A 19,588-nucleotide genomic window follows, 5' to 3' on the forward strand; every position below is an offset into this window, starting at 1 on the left:
CGCCTCAGCCTACCAAAGTGCTGTGATAACAGGAGTGAGTCACCATGCCTGGCCAAGATTTCTTTACCTAAAAAATATGTCATCAAATTAATTACTAGATATCCTGAATTAATTCTGAAGTACTAATTATCTGAAAATACATATAAGTGTTGAAGTAATTTTTATTTGAATTTTTGCTGAAATTGATGACTCATGCTTTCTGATGTGTTCCCTGATATACCACAGCTTCTTGAAAAATCCCTGGCAAGTGGCGTACACTTAATAGATAGCCGTTAAACAAATGTTGCCCAGAGATGTATTGATTTTCCTCCTCCAGCTTGTCCTGAATTCTCTTTTTCTTTATCAGCAAAAATGTAATTCAAAACGGATTCAAGTTCCTCATCTTTGCTTAAATCTTTTTTCATTTTTATTCTCTATGTTAATGGTTTGTAGTTGAAAAAAAAAAAAAACTAGGCAAGTTATTTTATCTTCTATAAGAACTCAAAGTGCAAAAATTTTAATGATGTTAACTTAAAAAACTTGTGAAGGACCAGGCAGCCATCCAGGTTCTCCACGTATCCCACTCTTAAAATTGAATTTATGTTCTTTGAAATGCCAGTTTTGTTATCCAATCAGGCCCCAAACACTGTTTATTGAATATGTTATAATAAGTAAATTAAGTTAGGTTAATCCTATAGAGTTTATTTAACTTGCACATCTTAACAATTTCAGTACCAGCTGACTTAGCATAAAACTATAACAAAGCATGTTCTTCGTATTTAATGAATTCTTGTTTTGCTTGATGTTGAGTTGGCAGTTTTATAAACCAATTTATTTCTTCATTAGAGTTCTGGAAATTTTTAGTACAATTATCAGAAAGTAAGGTTATCAGAAACCCGTATTTGTTAGAGATGTTTATAGAATCTTCTCAGAGATGAAACACTTTTAGGTTTACAGTTGCCTGAAATAGCTTTTGGAAAAGTACCAGAGTAAAATAATTAGGTCTCTGTGAATGACAATACTAAAAATTTCCATAGTTATAGATCTGATGAGAATTTACTAAAACACAATTGACAAGGAAATTGCTGTTTTTGTAACATACAATATTGTAAGAGAATAATTGTCACTGATAGCATTATACCAGAACTTTCAGGTTTCTAAAAATTTCATATAATTTATGAAACACATATTAATAACATATATATACAATTTAACTCAACATAGGTTCAGTATCAATTATTATTTCACAATGCTTTCCATGACATTTAACATACTAGACAAGCCTAATTAGTTTAACAGCTCTGAAACAAGAAACTTTTGTGGTATTCCAGTGACGCACTGGAAACTCCCAAAGTTAGTTCAAAGTCAAAGTTAATTGAGTATTTGATTTTGGAAAGCCAAAAATGTCATTGATTTAAAGGACTTGGTTAAAATAGAATAACAGTTTACTGTGAACAATAATCATTCAGTTTAGAAGAGTAAGAATTAAAGACTTTAAAGGCAAATATAAAAATTTACATGGTTGTAGAAAAGTCTCAGATCTTTTAATGGACAAGACTAAGTTTTCTTAAGTAATCAAAAGCCTGAAAAAAATAATATGAAGCTGCAGCCATGAAAAAAGATGATTTCATTTCCTTTGCAGGGACATGGATGAGGCTGGAAACCATTCATTCTCAGCAAGCCAACACAGGAACAGAGAAACAAACACTACCTGTTCTCACTCATAAGTGGGTTGAACAGTGAGAACACATGGAGACAGGGAGGGGAACATCACACACCAGGGTCTGTCTCAGGGTGCAGGGCAAAGGGAGGGAGAGCATTAGGACAAATAGCTAATGCATGTGAGGCCTAAAACCTAGATGACATATTGATAGGTGAAGCAAACCACCATGGTACATGTATAATTATGTAATAAACCTGCACGTTCTGCACAGGTATCCCAGAACTTAAAGAAAAAGAAAAAGAAAAATATAACATGAAGCATAGCAGATCATCTTGATAAAAATTGGTTTTTATTCTAGGCCAATTATCTAACTAGGTAAATAAAACCTTTTACAATTTTCTATTAAAAGCTGACTAATACGCCAATAAAACCATGGTTTTTTTTTCCACAGAGAGAATCAAACTCTATTTTTATGTTAGTATACTTTTGATATTAATGCTCAATTTTAGAAAAGACTTATAAATAGTTCTTTTCTAATCCTAGCTTGTTCACATATACAATTTATTTTGAAAAATTTCTGTTCTACAAATTTTCTATAACTTGCTTATGTCTATTCAGTTTAGTACCATATTTTCTCTTTCTCATTGGGAACAACTAGTTGTATTTTACGATAAAATTTACTTTTTTTCTTAACGCAGTTAAACATTTTCCCATACCTTATAGCTTTGCTTACCAAACGCTTTCTCACATACTGGCAAATAAAGTTGTTTCCCTTCACCCACTTTTTGATAGAGTTGTTTGTTTGTTTTTTTTCTTGTAAATTTGTTTAAGTTCTTTGTAGATTCTGGATATTAGCCCTTTGTCAGATGGATGGATTGCAAACATTTTTTCCCATTCTGTTGGTTGCTGGTTCACTCTAATGATAGTTTTTTTGTTTTTTGTTTTGTTTTGTTTTGCTTTGCTTTGTTTTTTGCTGTGCAGAAGCGCTTTAGTTTAATTAGATCCCATTTGCCTATTTTGGCTTTTGCTGCCATTGCTTTTGGTGTTTTAGTCATGAAGTCCTTAACAGACACTTCTCAAAAAAAGACATTTGTGCAGCCAGCCAACCAACATATGAAGAAAAGATTATCATCACTGGTCATTAGAGAAATGAAAGTCAAGACTACATTGAGATACCATCTCACGCCAGTTAGAATGGTGATCATTAAAAAATCAGGAGACAACAAATGCTGGAGAGAATGTGGAGAAATAGGAACGCTTTTACACTGTTGATGGGTGTGTAAATTAGATCAACCATTGTGGAAGACAGTGTGTCTATTCCTCAACAATCTAGAAATAGAAATATCATTTGACCCAGCAATCCCATTACTGGGTATATACCCAAAGGATTATATATCATACTGTTATAAAGACACATGCACATGTATGTTTATTGTGGCACTGTTTGCAATAGCAAATACTTGGAACCAACCCATATCCCCATCACTTGATAGCCTGGGTAAAGAAAATGTGGCACATGTACACCATGGAATACTATGCAGCCATAAAAAGGGATGAGTTCATGTCCTTTGCAGGGACATAGATCAAGCTGAAAACCATCATTCTCAGCTAAGTAACACAAGAACAGAAAATCAAACACTGCATGTTCTCACTCATAAGTGGGTTTTGAACAATGAGAACACATGGAACATCATACACTGGGGCCTGTAAGGGGAAGAAGAAGGATAGCAGGGTGATGGAATTGCTAGGAGAGGGATAACATTGGGAGAAATACCTAATGTAGATGTCAGGGTGATGGATAAAGCAAATCACCATGGCACGCATGTATCTATGTAACAGACCTGCACATTCTACACATGTACCCCAGAACTTAGTTTTACACACACAAAAATGTTGTTACTATTATAATTTCTAACAACTTTATTTACATATATTCATTAGATTCTTAGTCTTTAATGACGTTAATTTCTAACAAATCCTGGTAAGCAAGGAATTGTAAATTATATGTCACCTATGTCACACTAGCATCTACAGAGTAGATTTTCAAATCTGTGAATTATAATTTCTAGGAGCAGGTGCTTTTTCATAATATAATTTTTCAGCCTGACTGAAATTTTTCAGCAAACTGTGTTTGCTAATGGTCCCGCCTATCTTTAATTTATCTGTAATATAGGAGGAAAAATTTGACCTCTACCCTCTTAGCTTTTTCAGCAAGAACTGATAATTAAATTTTTATTTACGCAGACTTCCCTCAGTCTTGACTTTCCATTTTTCAAAGAGGAATATTAAAAACTGCTGTTATAGGAAGGATATATTTCAAATAGGAATTTTGTCATACATACATCTATTTAGTTCACTTGCTTTTAACAATTATACTTGGAATCCTCAAGAAGATGAAACATTAAACAGCTAGCTTTCCATCAGTTGGAGGTTTTTTTTTTTTGTACTCATGAATTTTAAAATGTAGAGGTAATATAAAATTACTCCCCATTCCCCAGCAGGCCTCAGTGTGTGATGTTCCCCTCCCTGTGTCTATGTGTTCTTATTGTTCAACACCCGCTTATGAGTGAGAACATGCAGTGTGTAGTTTTCTGTTCTTGTGTCAGTTTGCTGAGAATGATGGTTTCCAGCTTCATTCATGTCCCTGCAAAGGACATGAACTCATCCTTTTTGATGGCTGCATAGTATTTCATCATGTATATGTGCCACATTTTCTTTATCCAGTGTATCATTGATGGGCATTTTATATACCCAAAGGATTATAAATTGTTCTATTATAAAGACATACGCACATGTATGTTCATTGCCGCACTGTTTACAATAGTGTTTACTTTTTGATTAACATTGTCTTGCTTTAGCTGTATTGCTACAGAGAGATAATAGGCAGCGTTTGGAGTATGTGCATTGATGTCACACTGCTTGGAGTCTGATGGCCTGCGGACTAGTTGGGACCTATTCTTATGAGTCGTGTAACCTTGAGCAAGTTATTTAACTTGTCTAAGTTTTGGTTTCCTACACATAAAACGGAAGTACCAACAGCGATTTCCAAATTGATAACACATGCCTGGCACAATTACTTAATATAAGTAACTGGCAATATTTATATTCAGTCTGATTTTATTCACCTGTTTGTCACCAGAAATAAAGAAGAAAGCAAAGCTAGAGTGATAAGAGGTAAGAAGTGAAGCAGAGAGTGCACAATCAACCCCGCAAGAGCCATAGAGCCATAGCCATATAGTTCCATGCAAGTCTGCGGACTGGAAAGAAACATTGGGATAGTGACATGAAAGATTATAGCTGTCACACTAGGGATGTGTATAAAAAGAAAAATGTACATTTGATATGTCATCTGAGAACCTTGAAAAATGAGTCATCAAATTGGTCAGAAGAGAGGGGCCTAGATTTCAGCTAGAAAAGCAATGACAGCAACAGAAGCATGGAGCAGGAGTGATCCCCACTATGAGGTAACAAGTGCCAAGTCATTAAAATAGCAGTGAACCTCAGAGCCATGAGCAAACCACAAAGTTGTAAGTGAAGTCAGAAGGTGGCAACGACTAGTAAGACCACTTCAAAAGAAAACATAATGGCCATAAAGCAGAACACAAAAGCCACAGCAGACTCTTCAGGGGACATGGGAGACCTGTGGGCTGGGTGTCTAAAAGTAGAATGTCCATGGCTGAAAGATAAATTGTTCAATGACTTTCACCCACATTGTTTTTTATATTTCTACAAATAGTTATTAAAGTTGGGGAGATAATTTAAAAGAGTTAAGAAAGATGTCTAAATGAAAACTAGAGATTCAGGGTGGACTGCCAGGAAATCATTATGAAACTTAACAGTGTTGAAAACTACCAAGTTTTCTTGGTATGATAGCATATAGATTCTCTTTAACTTTTTTAAGCAATGCTAGTGAAATTTTTCAACTATGCTCCTCCTCAATAAGCCATAGATTCAATTAGCTTCTAAGATTTACTGAATCAAACCATGTGTCACACAGGTGAAATATAAATATAAAGGAATAACTCATCCAAACTCTAAATAGCTTCATATATACAATCTCACAGTTTCCTATGTTAAGAAAGCCCACCAACCTACCAGGAAATTGCTATTTCTAATGTTTTCTGTCTTTTTGCTACACATGTCTTCAAAAAAAGTGTAATATATTTATTGGAATTTTTCTTGATAACTATAGAAGGGTATTCCTGAAGTTATTTCCAGATTATTATGTATAATCCAAGTAAACATAGGGCTGGTAAAGAAGTGCTGTTACAAAATTAATGATTAATTCATCAGGACATTACCAACCTTGTGACTGAGAACATCAAGCTTGAAAGAGGTTGTAAGGTGTACAAGGTACACCTAAGGTAGCCCTAAGATTATGAGTAAAATAATAATTCTTTATTTTTTACATTTTTAACTCTAAACTGAAATCTAAACCTAAATTTAAATCATTCAGTTTTATTTATACTTGTTGTAACTCTTTTCTAGCACATATTCTTGTTAAACATATTCTTTTGCATCTTACAGGGGGAAAGCCTAAGAGAGCTATATCCTTCCCTGATTGATTTTTTTTTCTCTCTGAACTGCTACTCCACTGATTGAAAGGGAAATTAATTGTAGAGTTTGGTTTTAAAAAACTGCATAACAAAACTCATGCTTATAAGCTTATGCTTTCATCCCAATTCCATCATAACAAAAACATACATTGAAGATGAATGAAAGAATAATTATCACTGCAACAATGCACTTCTAATGTGTTCTAGTCACCGCGTTCTGGGGGTATCTTCTCTATATACATACTGTGCAAGGACCAATAGCACAGCTGTGATCGTGTAAGTACCTGCTTAGATGATGTGCTCTAGAGCCTCACTACACAAAGTGCGCTTCACAGACTAGGAGCATTTCTACTAAAAGGTTGCTTGTAAAGACAATGATTATCCTTGCTCTGCCCCAGACTTATTGACTAGAATTTTCATTTTAACAAGAACCCAGGTGATTTACATGGACATCTCAGTTCAGGAAACACTGTTTTAGTGACATCAAAACTGCCTCCTTTCACTAATCAATCTTTTTTTCTCTCTTCTTTACTCCTTCTCTCTCCCTCTCTTTTCTTCTCCTCTTTTTTTCCTCAAGTGTTTATTGTCATAATTTTTCTGTTTAATGTTTACTCATCTCTCAGCTAACCAGATATATTCCCCATGAGGGTTTCTGTTTCTTCCTTTGTGTCAGATGGTAACACAGTTGGGAGATGTAAATGTACCCTAACATGTACATTTATCATAAGGTAAAAGAAAAACCCATGACTCTAAACTCCCACATGGCTCTGTATATCCTATTATGGAATTGTTCCTTCAGAAGACACAGAGAGTCCGACTCAAGGCTGACTGGAAAATGGAAGGAAACACAAGATACATATCAATGATTAATGATCAGATGATGGGTCAGAACACTGGGACAGGCTCTCCTAAATTGTGGTCAGATATGAGAGACAAAGGTTTAGGCAGGTTTACGTGAGGAGAACCTAGCAAACCCTTGGGGACAGTTAAGAGCAAAGGGAGAAAGGGATAATCAGCTTAGAGAAACACCTTATCCGAGCTACCATCTTTTCTCTCATAGAACACACTGCAGAAGTCTCCAAAATTACCTCCCTTTCTGACTTCGCTTCTACTCCCCTTCTGATAGTTCTAGAATTTGTAATCCTCCTCTGGCATCCACTAAACTTATAATAAAATCCATCACTTCATCATGGAGTGAAATGACCTGTGTGTTTCTAAATCTCACCCTACCACTTGCCCCTTTCTCACTAAACATATCTCACTGGCCTGATTTTTGTTCTTCACACACATTATGCTTTCAGAAACGTTTAACTTGATCTCTTTGCATGAGACATTCTTTGTTGGCCACCTTCTTCCTAGGATGATAGAAATTATCTTTGATCACTTATGATAATGCCTTTCTTGTTAGTCACTCTTTTTCCTACCACACTGTTGGATTCTGTGCAGTGTGATTCATATCTGAAATTACTAATTTGTTTGATTATTATGTGACTCATTTTGCTTGCTGTAAGCCCTACAAGGGCTGTGACCATGCCTTTCTTGCTTACTGTTCTATTCTAGAGTGTCAAGTTGTGCCTACATAGAGTAAGAAGTCAGTATTATTCAAAATTATTAATGAATGCCTTTTTGTCAGGTTCATGTATAATCTTATTTATCTTATTTAATATGCAATACAACCCAGTAAGTTTGATGTTACAATCACCATTTTATAGATGAGGAATGGGATTTTAAAAAGATCACTTGGGCAGTAAAATCATGCCTGAAATTCAAATCCAGGTCCTTCTAATGTCAAAGAAAAGGCTCATTCTACATTCTAAACAGTTCATTTAGTCAAAAGGTATCAGATAAAGGTGACTTATCAAGGGTATGGATGCTTATAAGTAGGGGATTGTATTAAAGGGACCTTGGAAAAACTTTACAAATCTTTTTCCTTCATTTATGAGATTCTGGGAACCACTTTCAAAGTGATGTAAGCATGCAATTGAAGGCTCTATTCTTTAGTTTTAGGTCCTAAAAGTAAATTCTTATTTATAGGACCTCATATTAGAGGCTATGTTCTCAAATGTTATATGGTATGTGGTCATTTTTAACAATATAGGGTCCTTGTATTATGGAGGAATAAAGAAAAAATATGCTTCACATGTGGCATCAGCAAGGGACATATTTCTGTAAGGATTGTGGACAATATAGACAAGCATTTTCAGATATTTTCAACTATTTTAGTTGTTTTATTCCTACTCTTTTTTCTTTTGCTTTTTTTCCTAACTATAAGTATAGTATACATTATTGTATACACAAACATACACACACACATAAATAATTTTCTTTCATAAGTAGCCTTCTGACTCAAAAAGCATAAGGAAATATCAAAGGAAGAAAGCTTCTGATAGAACTGTGGCTTAAGGCTTCTGGAGGTATTAGTACAGTCAAATTAGAGGGTACTAATTTAAAGGGAAGAAGCATTCGTTTAGGTACCAACTACATGCCTTACATAATTTACTCTTCATTTCTTCAAGATGACCAACGTTATTCCCAGTACTCCCAAGAAAGCTGATGCTGAGAAAGGAAATGTACCTTGCCCGACACACACAGCCAGAGAGTAAAAGGGCACTTTTACTTTTTTTTACTCACTCAGGTAGCCTATCCACAATCACATGCTATATTCACGTTTAGATTCTCTTAAAAAGAAAAACTCTCAATAGCGGTTTCTCTTCAAAGTGTCTGCTTTCAGTAGTGTCCCTCAGTTGCAAAAATAAAAGGTGAGGTAATAGAATACCACTCAGCCATGATAAAGAATACAATTTTGTCATTTGCATCAACAAGGATGGAACTACAGGACATTAGTTAAGTGGAATAAGCCACAGAAATACAAATATTGCACATCCTCACTTATATGTGAGTATAAAAATCACTCATATGTGAGTACAAAAAAAATTAAACCAGAGGCTGGCAGGGATAGTAAGGAGGTGATTAAAGAATCGAAGATAGAATAAAGGGGATGATTAGTGAGTACAAAAATACAGTTAGAAGGAATAAGAGCTAGTCTGTGGCAGCACAATAGGGTTACTATTGTTAACAATAATTTATGATATATTTCAAAATAACAAAGAGTAGAATTGGAATGTTCTTGACACAAAAAAATGATCAATGCTTGAGGCGATGGATACTGCAGTTACCCTGATTTGATCATTACACATGATACGCTTGTATAAAAGTAGCACATGTACATCATAAATATGCACAACTGTTATGTATTCATAATAATTGAAAATTAAAAATAAATACATACAGAGAGTGGGCAAATAAATTATAATATTCCCTTTATTTTGGAAACCACATATGTCTCTTATTGTATAAGTTTCCTTGGAATTCTAAGATAAGTATACCAAGTGATTTAGGGTATGTCATAATAATGGTTAAGCAGGTGGGCTCTGCAAATATAATGTGTTTAATTCCAGTTTCACCACTTGCCAGCAAGCTGACTGATGTTGGGCAAATAACTTAAATTTCTTTGTGTCAGTTTCTTTGTATGTAAAAATGGGGCTAAACATTGTACCTATGTCTTAGGGGTTTCATGAGTTTAAACATATTAGCGCATGTAAATTATATACACTAGTGCCTGCAGGCAATAAGCATTTAATAGTTGTTATAAGGTGCAGCAGAATCAGGCATGACAGAAGCTTAGTTTTTCAGACTCATGGATTCTAAATATATGAACCCTCAACACTGGAATGTACATAGAGCTTTTAGAGTAGAAAGATGTAAAAGTTGTGGCAGAAGATCCAGCTACTGGCACCTATGCCATCTTTTGTTTTATTAGTAATTCTCAATAGCATCATCTGTAAAATAAATGTATTATTCTTTCAGATTTGAAAATTTCTCAAATTTCCAATCAATGTCACTGTTACATAAAATTAGTCACATAATAGATTCTTTTACTTTAGTTTTAAAGTTTTGTGGCCATCAGTTCATTGAGATATTTGTGTTTGGTAGTGGAGAGGAGTTGGAATAATGCAGTGAGTGGTAGCGAAGAACAAAGAATGGCAATGGCATTATGGTTTTGCTCTGCAAAGAGACCGTATGTTGTTTTAGACTGTTACTCCTAAAATGTGAAAGCTGAGAACCAGTGACTGACTGACAAACCAATACTTTATGCAGATGACTTAAAGAAAGTATCAAAATTTTGATTAGCAACTCTTGTAAGAGAATAGCATTGCATTTGGTATATTCTTCTGATTATCTCCTCAGCATCATATCCTTTGCTTGTATTCCCAACATCCATGTCTCGGCCTGGAAAAGTTTCCCTCATAGGCATTTCTCAGCCCAGTATCCACAAAGTCTAACCACCCTCTCTTTCACAGCTCCAAAAACCCTTACCTCTAGCTCTGAACTACTCAGTTACTGCCTACGATTATCTAACATTATAAGAAGAAAGATAAAACTCAAAAAAAAAAATCTCATACTCCTAAATTCTGATTGAAGTAAGTAGATATATGAAGGCGCATCGACCTTACTATTTTGTTCACACACTTAAAGTCAGTTCCCTATTCTTAAAGACTCTCTCCGTATCTCTTCTTTTCCCCTTTTCCCTTAATCACAACCCCAACCTCTTTCTCACACAGCTTTCAATATTTTTGTCTCTTTCTCCCTTAAAAAATCACAATCCCTTAATCAGAACCCCAATCTCATTCTCACCCAACTTTCTCTATTTTTGTCTCTTCCTCCCTAAGAAGCAAAACAAAATAAATAAAAATGATTTTGTTTTTAGAAATCTAGAATCTGAATTTCTTCCCAATGACACCATAAGATGCCCATTGCAAGCAATAAATAACTGAGTTAACTTGCTTTCTATGCATTTTGTTAGGTTCTACTTAATATATCTTGCTGGGAGAAATCAGACCCTTACCTTTGTTCAGTGTGATTCAGGCATAATTAGACCAAACTTCACCTTTAAACACATAGGGGAAAATATGCAATTTATGAGTTTAACTCATGTGCCAACTCAATAGAAGTGGCTTATTTTACACAGATAAATTGGATATGGTTGCACTCAAGCAAAAATGGACCCTATTGTCCAAGGTCATTTTCTTATGCATGATATCACTATGATACTGCCCACTTTTTAAAATTTGTCATTGCTATTTCTCTGTTTATACACAATTAGTCTATTAAATTTCCAATGGTTCAAAGCATTCTTATTAGCATTTTAAAGAGAGAAAATAGTGATAGAATAGATTTTTCACGGTTTGGCTCTAAATAGATTCCTTTCGAGTGAGAAATGAAGTACACAAAAGACAAGAGAACTGGACTGCAGCTTTTTAAACTCAGGTTATAGAACATATTTCTAATTTGTTTCTCTCGATGTCAGAGGAAGTTAAAATCTAAGTATAAATATAAATAGTGACATTCTCTAATGATAAGACAATATCATTAAGTTGTAAGGATACATCTTTTTGGATTTAAATACCCAGCTCTAGATTTGTAAAAGTGGACCAAATTGTTTAAATTCATTTATTGGTTACTTATTATTTTTTACATGTTTTCTACTTGATCCTTGCTATTAAAACTCTGAATATGGTTGATCCTACCAATCCGGCCTTCAAGAAGAGAATCCTAAGGCTTAGATAGATAAATATTTATCTCAAATATATAGATGGTAAACTGAGAACCAGACCTCAAGGTGAGTTTTCCCTATCTAAATCTAGTGCTCCTTAGATTCTTAACACACTGCTTTCCTCTATTAATAAGATAATCTCATGACTGAATTATCATTACACGGCATGTAAATAGTGATACTGATTATTCTGGCACAACTATGATGATTGTTAATATAACAATATTAAAACACTGATATAGAAATATTTTATATTTGTAGAAAAATTGAATTCCAGAAACAGTGCCTGGATCAGGCCATGTATACAGAGAATAATTGCACGTGATAGAAACCCATCACACAGCTGTGAGAGTGAGGAGGGTGGAGGTTAAGAGAATGAGCTCTGTTATATAAACTGATAATCTCTACTCGATCAATGACTACATGTATAATTTGTGAGCCATTACATAATCTGTGTCAGTTTTCTCAATTGGAAATTAAAAAGTTCCTATGTTATAGAATTTGTCATGAGAATTAATCTATATAAAGTGCTTAGAACAGCCCCTGGTACATAATAAATACTCAAAAAAGCATGTGGTTGAAAATGCAAATGATATTGATTGTGTGCTTTCAATTAATTAGTGACCAAGAATACTTTAACCCCATTTTTTACTTAGAAAAATGAAAATGAGTTCATGTTTGATTCACCGAGATTGTAACAGCACTAAACTCTCTACTACACTTGTTTGCTATTTCACAATACTTACATGAATATGCACTCGGTCTGGAAAGGCAGCATTAACCAGAATTGTAATCACTCCAAGAACGCTATAAAAACAAGAGCCCCTGTTTCTTTTACCAAAGAACATTTTGAACTCTGAGACATTTTGAACTCTGTCCCAACTTTACTTAGGTGTAACTGCATCAACAATGAAGATACTTTTTATTTTTCTGACCTTTATCTTCACTGTGTCTTGTGGTCCATCAGGTAATATTTGTTATTATAAAAAAGATGTGAAGGGCAAAATGTTATTATCAATGCTTTACTCCAAAAATACTAAAAACAAATACATTATTGTTAGGAGATTTCATACTAACTGCTTTTAAGGCAAGTTAGTCTGTTTTTTTCTTGGAGGAAGAAATGAGTAGAACTGGTAGTGGAGAAAATAATGAAAAAAATTTTCCATAAGATGTAGAATTAAATATATGTATTTTGTTGTTTTGTGTGATGAGACTATAACTTTTTAGATACTTTCTACTGCCTTCGCTTTCAAAATCAATTTTACAAACTGGTACTGTGGCTACTGTCAAAATTAAGCTTTTTTACAGCCAACCTAATGATTGCTAGGGGTTGAGAAAAAAGGGGTTGGAGGTAGATGATTATTTAGAAGGCAAAACATGTAGACTATTTCTTCCATGTCCTTTTCTCTTTACACTTGAAGAAGCATACACAAATTATATATTTTTAAATGTTCTATTTACAGAAAGATAATTTAAAAAGCTAGTGGCAAAAGCAATATCGTTGGATAAATAAGTATATTGAACTAGTGGATAAAGGGAAAAATCTCAATAGCGTTGCTTGGGCATGATTTCAGAAACAGAATGGTATAATTCTCCATTTTAAAGAGTTTACTTTATTCATCTCTGTATCTAAGGATATTAAATCTGGACTTATGATCATAGCTACTTTTTCCTAGTTCCACAGAAAAATACAAGAGAAGTTGCAGAGAGAAAAAGAGAATGTCAACTTGTTCGTGGTGCTTGCAAGCCTGAATGCAACAGCTGGGAATATGTGTATTATTACTGCGGTGTTAACCCCTGCTGTGTGGTACGGGAATACAAAAAGCCAATCATTAACAAAATCACTACTAAACTTCACCAAAAATAAATTATAATTATAAAACACTATATACCATTACATCATAACAATGTTATTAATAAAAATAAATTTTTGTTATCAATCTATATTTAAGTGGTTGATCTCTGGGCTTCTGGATTACACAATTATTGTATAACTAGTGAGTTCAATATTGGCTTAGTATAAGAAAAATTTTTTAAAATGAGTGGTAGCATGTTCTTCACGAAATCAGCAGAAGTTTATCTCCATCCACGTGACAGAGTACTTTTGATCCTTTATTCTTAGTCTCTGTCCTATTTATTTGCCTGGTAGAGAAATATTTATTTTCTTTTATGTACCTTCTCATAGTTTCCATATAAATGTGTTTTTTTCTTGGACACAAAGTTATACAGATACTAATCACAAAATAGCGAATTTAATAAAAATAATTTTAAGAAAGAGCTAACCAAACTGAAAAGAGTAAATGAAATCTGTTAGCACCTTACCCATGTGAAAATACATCAAAAAAGAAAAACAGCAGGAGGAAAAACACTAAGCCCTAAAAGTAATTATGTTGGAGAGATGAGTTCAGGGGTGATTTATTTACTTCTTTATATTATTATATTATTTTACATATGTATTTATTATTTTATTATCTGAATAAAAGCAAATTAAAACATTTTAAGAGTTTTCTTAAGTTTAAAATAATATGAAAATTTAGAACAATACAGAAATGTTCAAAGATAAAAAGAAAAGTCACTTCTAATTCTAACATCCAGAGCTGACTATTATAATCAGTCTTGAACATACCAATTCAAGGGTCCCCTCTCTTGGTCCTCTAGAATTTTATTTAACTTCTCTCATCTTATACATCAACACCAAATGCTTCTGTTTTTGTCCTTGTCTTCAATGAATTCATTGGGTTTCCAAGTTTCCACATTCCACTTTAATTTATATTATGATATTAAAATAATTTTAACAAAAACTTTCTTATAAATTATAAAGCATCGGTAAAACTTGGCATTCAGAATTTAAAGTATCCACTGAATGTATTTCTTACTTAAATCTATAACAACAATCTAGACAGTATAAAAATTTAGGGCAGAGTTCTGACTTAGAAGAAATCAAAGAATTTCAGTGAAGTTAGGTTTAAGAGGAATAGATAACTTGCAGGTTTCTTACTTGAAATATTTGCCTAACAATATGATCACCCATTAGAAAATATAGTAAGAGGAGCAAACTTGGAAAGAAACACTTATGACGTATAAAGTTTACACTTTCCTGCTATATTCATGTGTAAAGCACAAGAAAGAAGAATGTGCTTTCAATATAGATTTGTTGATCCATTAACTAAAGCAGTGAGATAAAATCACCCGATAAAAAGCTACAGACTGATGTGGAAAAGTCTGAAATCCTAAGGAATAGGATTTACATAATTCCATGTGAAAACTGGAACCCACAAAGAAGGATAAGAAGGAGTTAGCCAATATGAAATCACTCCTAGGCTGTCTTCTTAGGCGAGCTATCAGACATAGAGGAAAATAAGCCACCTCATGCCCTATTTTGTTCTATGTTAATTTTCGTCACATATAATTCATGAGCATAATAAAATGTTGTGTTTTTCTTAGGCTTTAAGTCATCTAGTTTTCAGAGTAGTTTATTGTACAGGAATATTAACCAGAACAGAGCTTAACTTTCAAATTAGAGAAGTTTTTTTGTTGTTTGTTTATTTTTGTTGTTGTTGTTTTAAGTAGCAATAGGGAATAAATTATGGGCAGGGCTTCTGGAAAAATGGAATAAAGATTTCAGAAAATCTGCTTCTCCATAAAAGTAAGAAAAATACTGTCATAAAATTGTCCAAATCCACTTTATAAAGAGCTCTGTAAATTAACTAGACTTGCAAAAAATCCAAGGAGCCTTTATTCAAGAGAAATTACTGAATCTCAGCAAGAAAAATGAGATTTTAATTGCCTTACTTCCATTCCCCCCTTTCTAGCTCCATAGTAGCCTTGAAAACAGGCTGCCTCCCAACCATCGTAACTGTTAATATATAAAAAATACACTATCTGCAACTAAAAACAAAATACACGTAACCCAATATAAAAAGGTGTAAATATTTGAATAGCTATTTCTGTAAAGAAGATTTACAAATGTTCAACAAGCATATGAAAACTGTTCCACTTTAACTGCAAAGAAATGCCAGTCAATATTTCAGTGAGATATCACATCCCACCCACTGTAATTAAAACAAAGATAATAACAAAAGTTGGGACGATGTGGAGGACAAATTGGAATCTTATACACTGCAATCAACTAAATAGAAAATGGACACAGAGGAAAAAAAAAAACAATGAAAACAAAAGCTGATTCTTTAAAAGTAAAAATTGTCTTTCAGAAACCTCTAGCCAGATTGATCCAAAAGATAGACAGATAGATACAGATAGATAGATAGATAGATAGATAGATAGATAGATAGATAGATAGATGAGATAGAACACAAGTTATCTATATCAGAAAAATGCCCATCAATGATAGACTGGACAAGGAAAATATGGCACATATACACCTTGGAATACTATGCAGTCATAAAAAACGATGAGTTCATGTCCTTTGTAGGAACATGGATGAATCTGGAAACCATTATTCTCAGCAAACTGACACAAGAACAGAAAATCAAACACTGAATTTTCTCACTCATAGGTGGGTGTTGAACAATGAGAACACATGGACACAGGGAGGGGAGCATCACACACTGGGGTCTGTTGGGGGTGGCTAGGAGAGGGACAGAGGCGATGGGGAGTTTGGGGAGGGATAACATGGGGAGAAATGCCAGATATAGGTGATGGGGGATACAGGCAGCAAACCACCTTGCCATGTAAGTACCTATGCAACAACCCTGCATGATCTGCACATGTACCCCAGAACTCAAAGTGCAATTAAAAAAAAAAGTACTAATAAAAATTATATATATATATATATATATATATATGAAATAAAGTAGGAGAAATCATTATAAATATAACAGGTATTAAAGAACAATAGGGAATATAACAAACAACCTTATGCCAAAACTTTGACAACTTACATGAAATGAAAAAATTCCTCAAAAGACATGAACTACTCAAATTCACTCAAGAAAATATTTGCCACTTTAATAATCCTATGTCTATTTTTAAAACTAATTTATACTTAAAGTTTTTCTACATAAAAAATTCTAGCTATAGTTGGCTTCGCTGGTAAATTCTATCAAACATTTGGTAATGAAATTATACCCATTATAACACAAATGCTTCTGTGTAACTGAATGGAAGTGAACATTTCCCAAATTATTTTAGGAGGCCAGCATTATTCTAATACTAATATTTAAAAATAAATCACAAGGAAACTACGGATTAATCATCCTTACAAATACAGATTCAAAACTCCTTAACAAAATATTATTGAATAAAATGTAAATTAATGTCACACTCAGAAATCCATCATTATAATTCCAAATAGTGAAAGAAAAGAAGCAGGAAATTAAACTTGAAAATGGTAAATTAAATAATAAGAGAGCTGAACATGCTGACATATTGACTCTTTGAAGAGAAACTTGGAGTTCACTATATCTAACACATAATTAGACACACACACACACACACACACACACACACACACACACACACACAAGACCTCTCTATACACTGAAGACTACCTTGTTGAAAGGAATTTTTAAAAACACTTAAATAATAAAAATATAAACTTTGTTCATGTATTGGAAATGTTAAAATGTCAAATTTCATCAAATTAATATATAGATTCAACAGAATCCCAACAAAAATTCCAAAGGGCTTTAAAAATAGACATTGACACTCTGACTTAAAAAGGGATATGTAAATTTACAGGACCTAAAACAACCAAAATAATTTGAAGATAATAGAACTAAGAAAATTTATTGTACCCGATTTCAGATTTTACTAATTACAGTGAAAAAAAGAATTTTGTACTGACATAAAAGAGTAAGATATAGATCAATGAAATATTATATAGAATCCAGAAATAGACCTTGATGTGTACATAAAATATATGTAAAATCAATTGACTTTTTACATAAATGCCAAAGAAATCCAAATGGATTATATCTCCATTTTAGGAATATGTATTCTAATAAAAATGTTGCATCTCGGAAATTCACTATAAAACCAGAAATACTGTTCTTCCCTCATGAGGTTTTTAGTTTTGTTTGAATAAAGTTACAATCGAATTGAATAATTAAAATCCTTTGGAGAGAGCTAAGATTTCTGGTATAGGAACTTTTGCTTCCGGAAAAATAGCAAGGTTTCTTCTTCAAGATATAGGGAGTCCTAAGGCACTCTACTTGTAGTAGAAAGCCCATTCAACCCACATTCACAGACTTTACCAAAAGAATTCGATTGCAGAGAGGAAAAGATGTGCATGACAACCAAGGAAATCCTACAATATAATTCAGTGCTTCATCCAACATATGAGTAAAATAAGCAGCATAAATATCTAAGATCACAATGACAAACAGAAAGCTAGACCCTGAGAAAACAGATCAAGGAAAAGAAAATAATGTAATATAAAACAAACAAACAAAACCTCTCTAAAATGTATTTATTGAGGTATTCAAGAAGACTTTACATCCATCATGTAGGTCTATTATTCTATGACATAAGAATAATCAGAGAACAGAAAAGGACACTGATATTTCTTTTTCAGCAAACAAAAAAAATGTTTACAATGCAAAGGCTAAATATAAAAGTAAAAGACATTTAAAATAAAAAACAGACATAAAAGTAGGAGAGAAAAGATAAAATTATAGCCAAATAGCTAAATATTTGACTTAAAAACAGCCCCAAAAGAGAGAAAATAGACAAATAAGGAGGGAAGAACTTATCAGAGAAAAAAAATATAGAAAGATAAGAAAATTTCCCAGATCCAAGGAAATATATAAGCTCATCAATACCAGAAAGACAACTTATTCATAAGAAATTTACACCAAGAAATGTGTGAATCATAAAGTTTGGGAGACTGAATAAAAAAAAAAAAACAATGTCCTAATGACATCAAGAGAGAAACAAATCAAAACATTTAAAAAGAGCTAGCCCAGCATTAGAGTTTTCATCAGGAAGACTGAATCTGGATTTTAGTGGAGTTAACAGCTTCACAGTTCTGAAGAAACATGATTTTGGACCTAGATATAACACCCAAATAATTAAATGTGAGGGCAGAATATTTTTTGCAGGGAAATTCTAATTTTAAAAAATATTTTCAAACATTTCTGGAGGGAGAAAAACAGGAACAACAACCACCAAAAAAGACACAAGATCCAGATTTAACTCAGGAAGGCAGGTTTAGAATGAAGCACTCTCAGGAATCACCTGTGCTACTCAGATAAACTTGAAGATAGGGAATCCCTATTATTTATTTCTTCTTCTTCTTATATGCAAAAAAAACTTCAGGAAGAAATACTTTTCAATAATGACATAACCAATCATTAATTAAAATAAAAACAAAAACACTTCAGATATAAGAAAACTGAAATAAGAAAAGAAAAATAAAAAGAAATTATTGATAGTAATAATGTTAATAACAATGTCAACTTGACTTCAAAACCAAGAGTAATTCTCTTTGATTAACCTAAGTTTTGTGATATTGGGCACATAGAAAAAGGCAATATAAATGATAAATCTTACTGTATTACAGTCTAAAAATAAAAGCATGTGTTTTAATTCTAATTATACACAGAGTACACATATTATCTTACACAAGACAAAAGGAAATGTTTAACAAAGGAATGACGAGAAAAAGTGGGGAGAAATGCTGGAGTAATTGGCAAGAGGGCTAATATTTTCATTTTAAATGAGGAAGACTTAATATTGCAACTACAGTTGGTAGGAAAAATATTAGCGTTTTATTGACGATAATCTATAACTTTTTTTAAAATAACATAATTTCAA

General features: G+C 33.1%; 1 protein-coding gene across 1 annotated transcript; it reads left to right on the forward strand.

The window, feature by feature from the left end:
• Window positions 1-12,714: 12,714 nt before the first annotated feature.
• On the forward strand, window positions 12,715-13,682 carry DEFB113 (defensin beta 113). The gene is made up of 2 exons (XM_017498693.2): window positions 12,715-12,779; window positions 13,489-13,682. Exons 1-2 carry the CDS (start codon window positions 12,722-12,724, stop codon window positions 13,677-13,679), a joined length of 249 nt encoding a protein of 82 aa, XP_017354182.1. The 5' UTR covers window positions 12,715-12,721; the 3' UTR covers window positions 13,680-13,682.
• Window positions 13,683-19,588: the final 5,906 nt, after the last annotated feature.

The sequence above is a fragment of the Cebus imitator genome, unplaced genomic scaffold, assembly GCF_001604975.1.
Source record: "Cebus imitator isolate Cc_AM_T3 unplaced genomic scaffold, Cebus_imitator-1.0 Scaffold248, whole genome shotgun sequence".
In the NCBI taxonomy this organism is placed as follows: Eukaryota; Metazoa; Chordata; class Mammalia; order Primates; family Cebidae; genus Cebus; species Cebus imitator.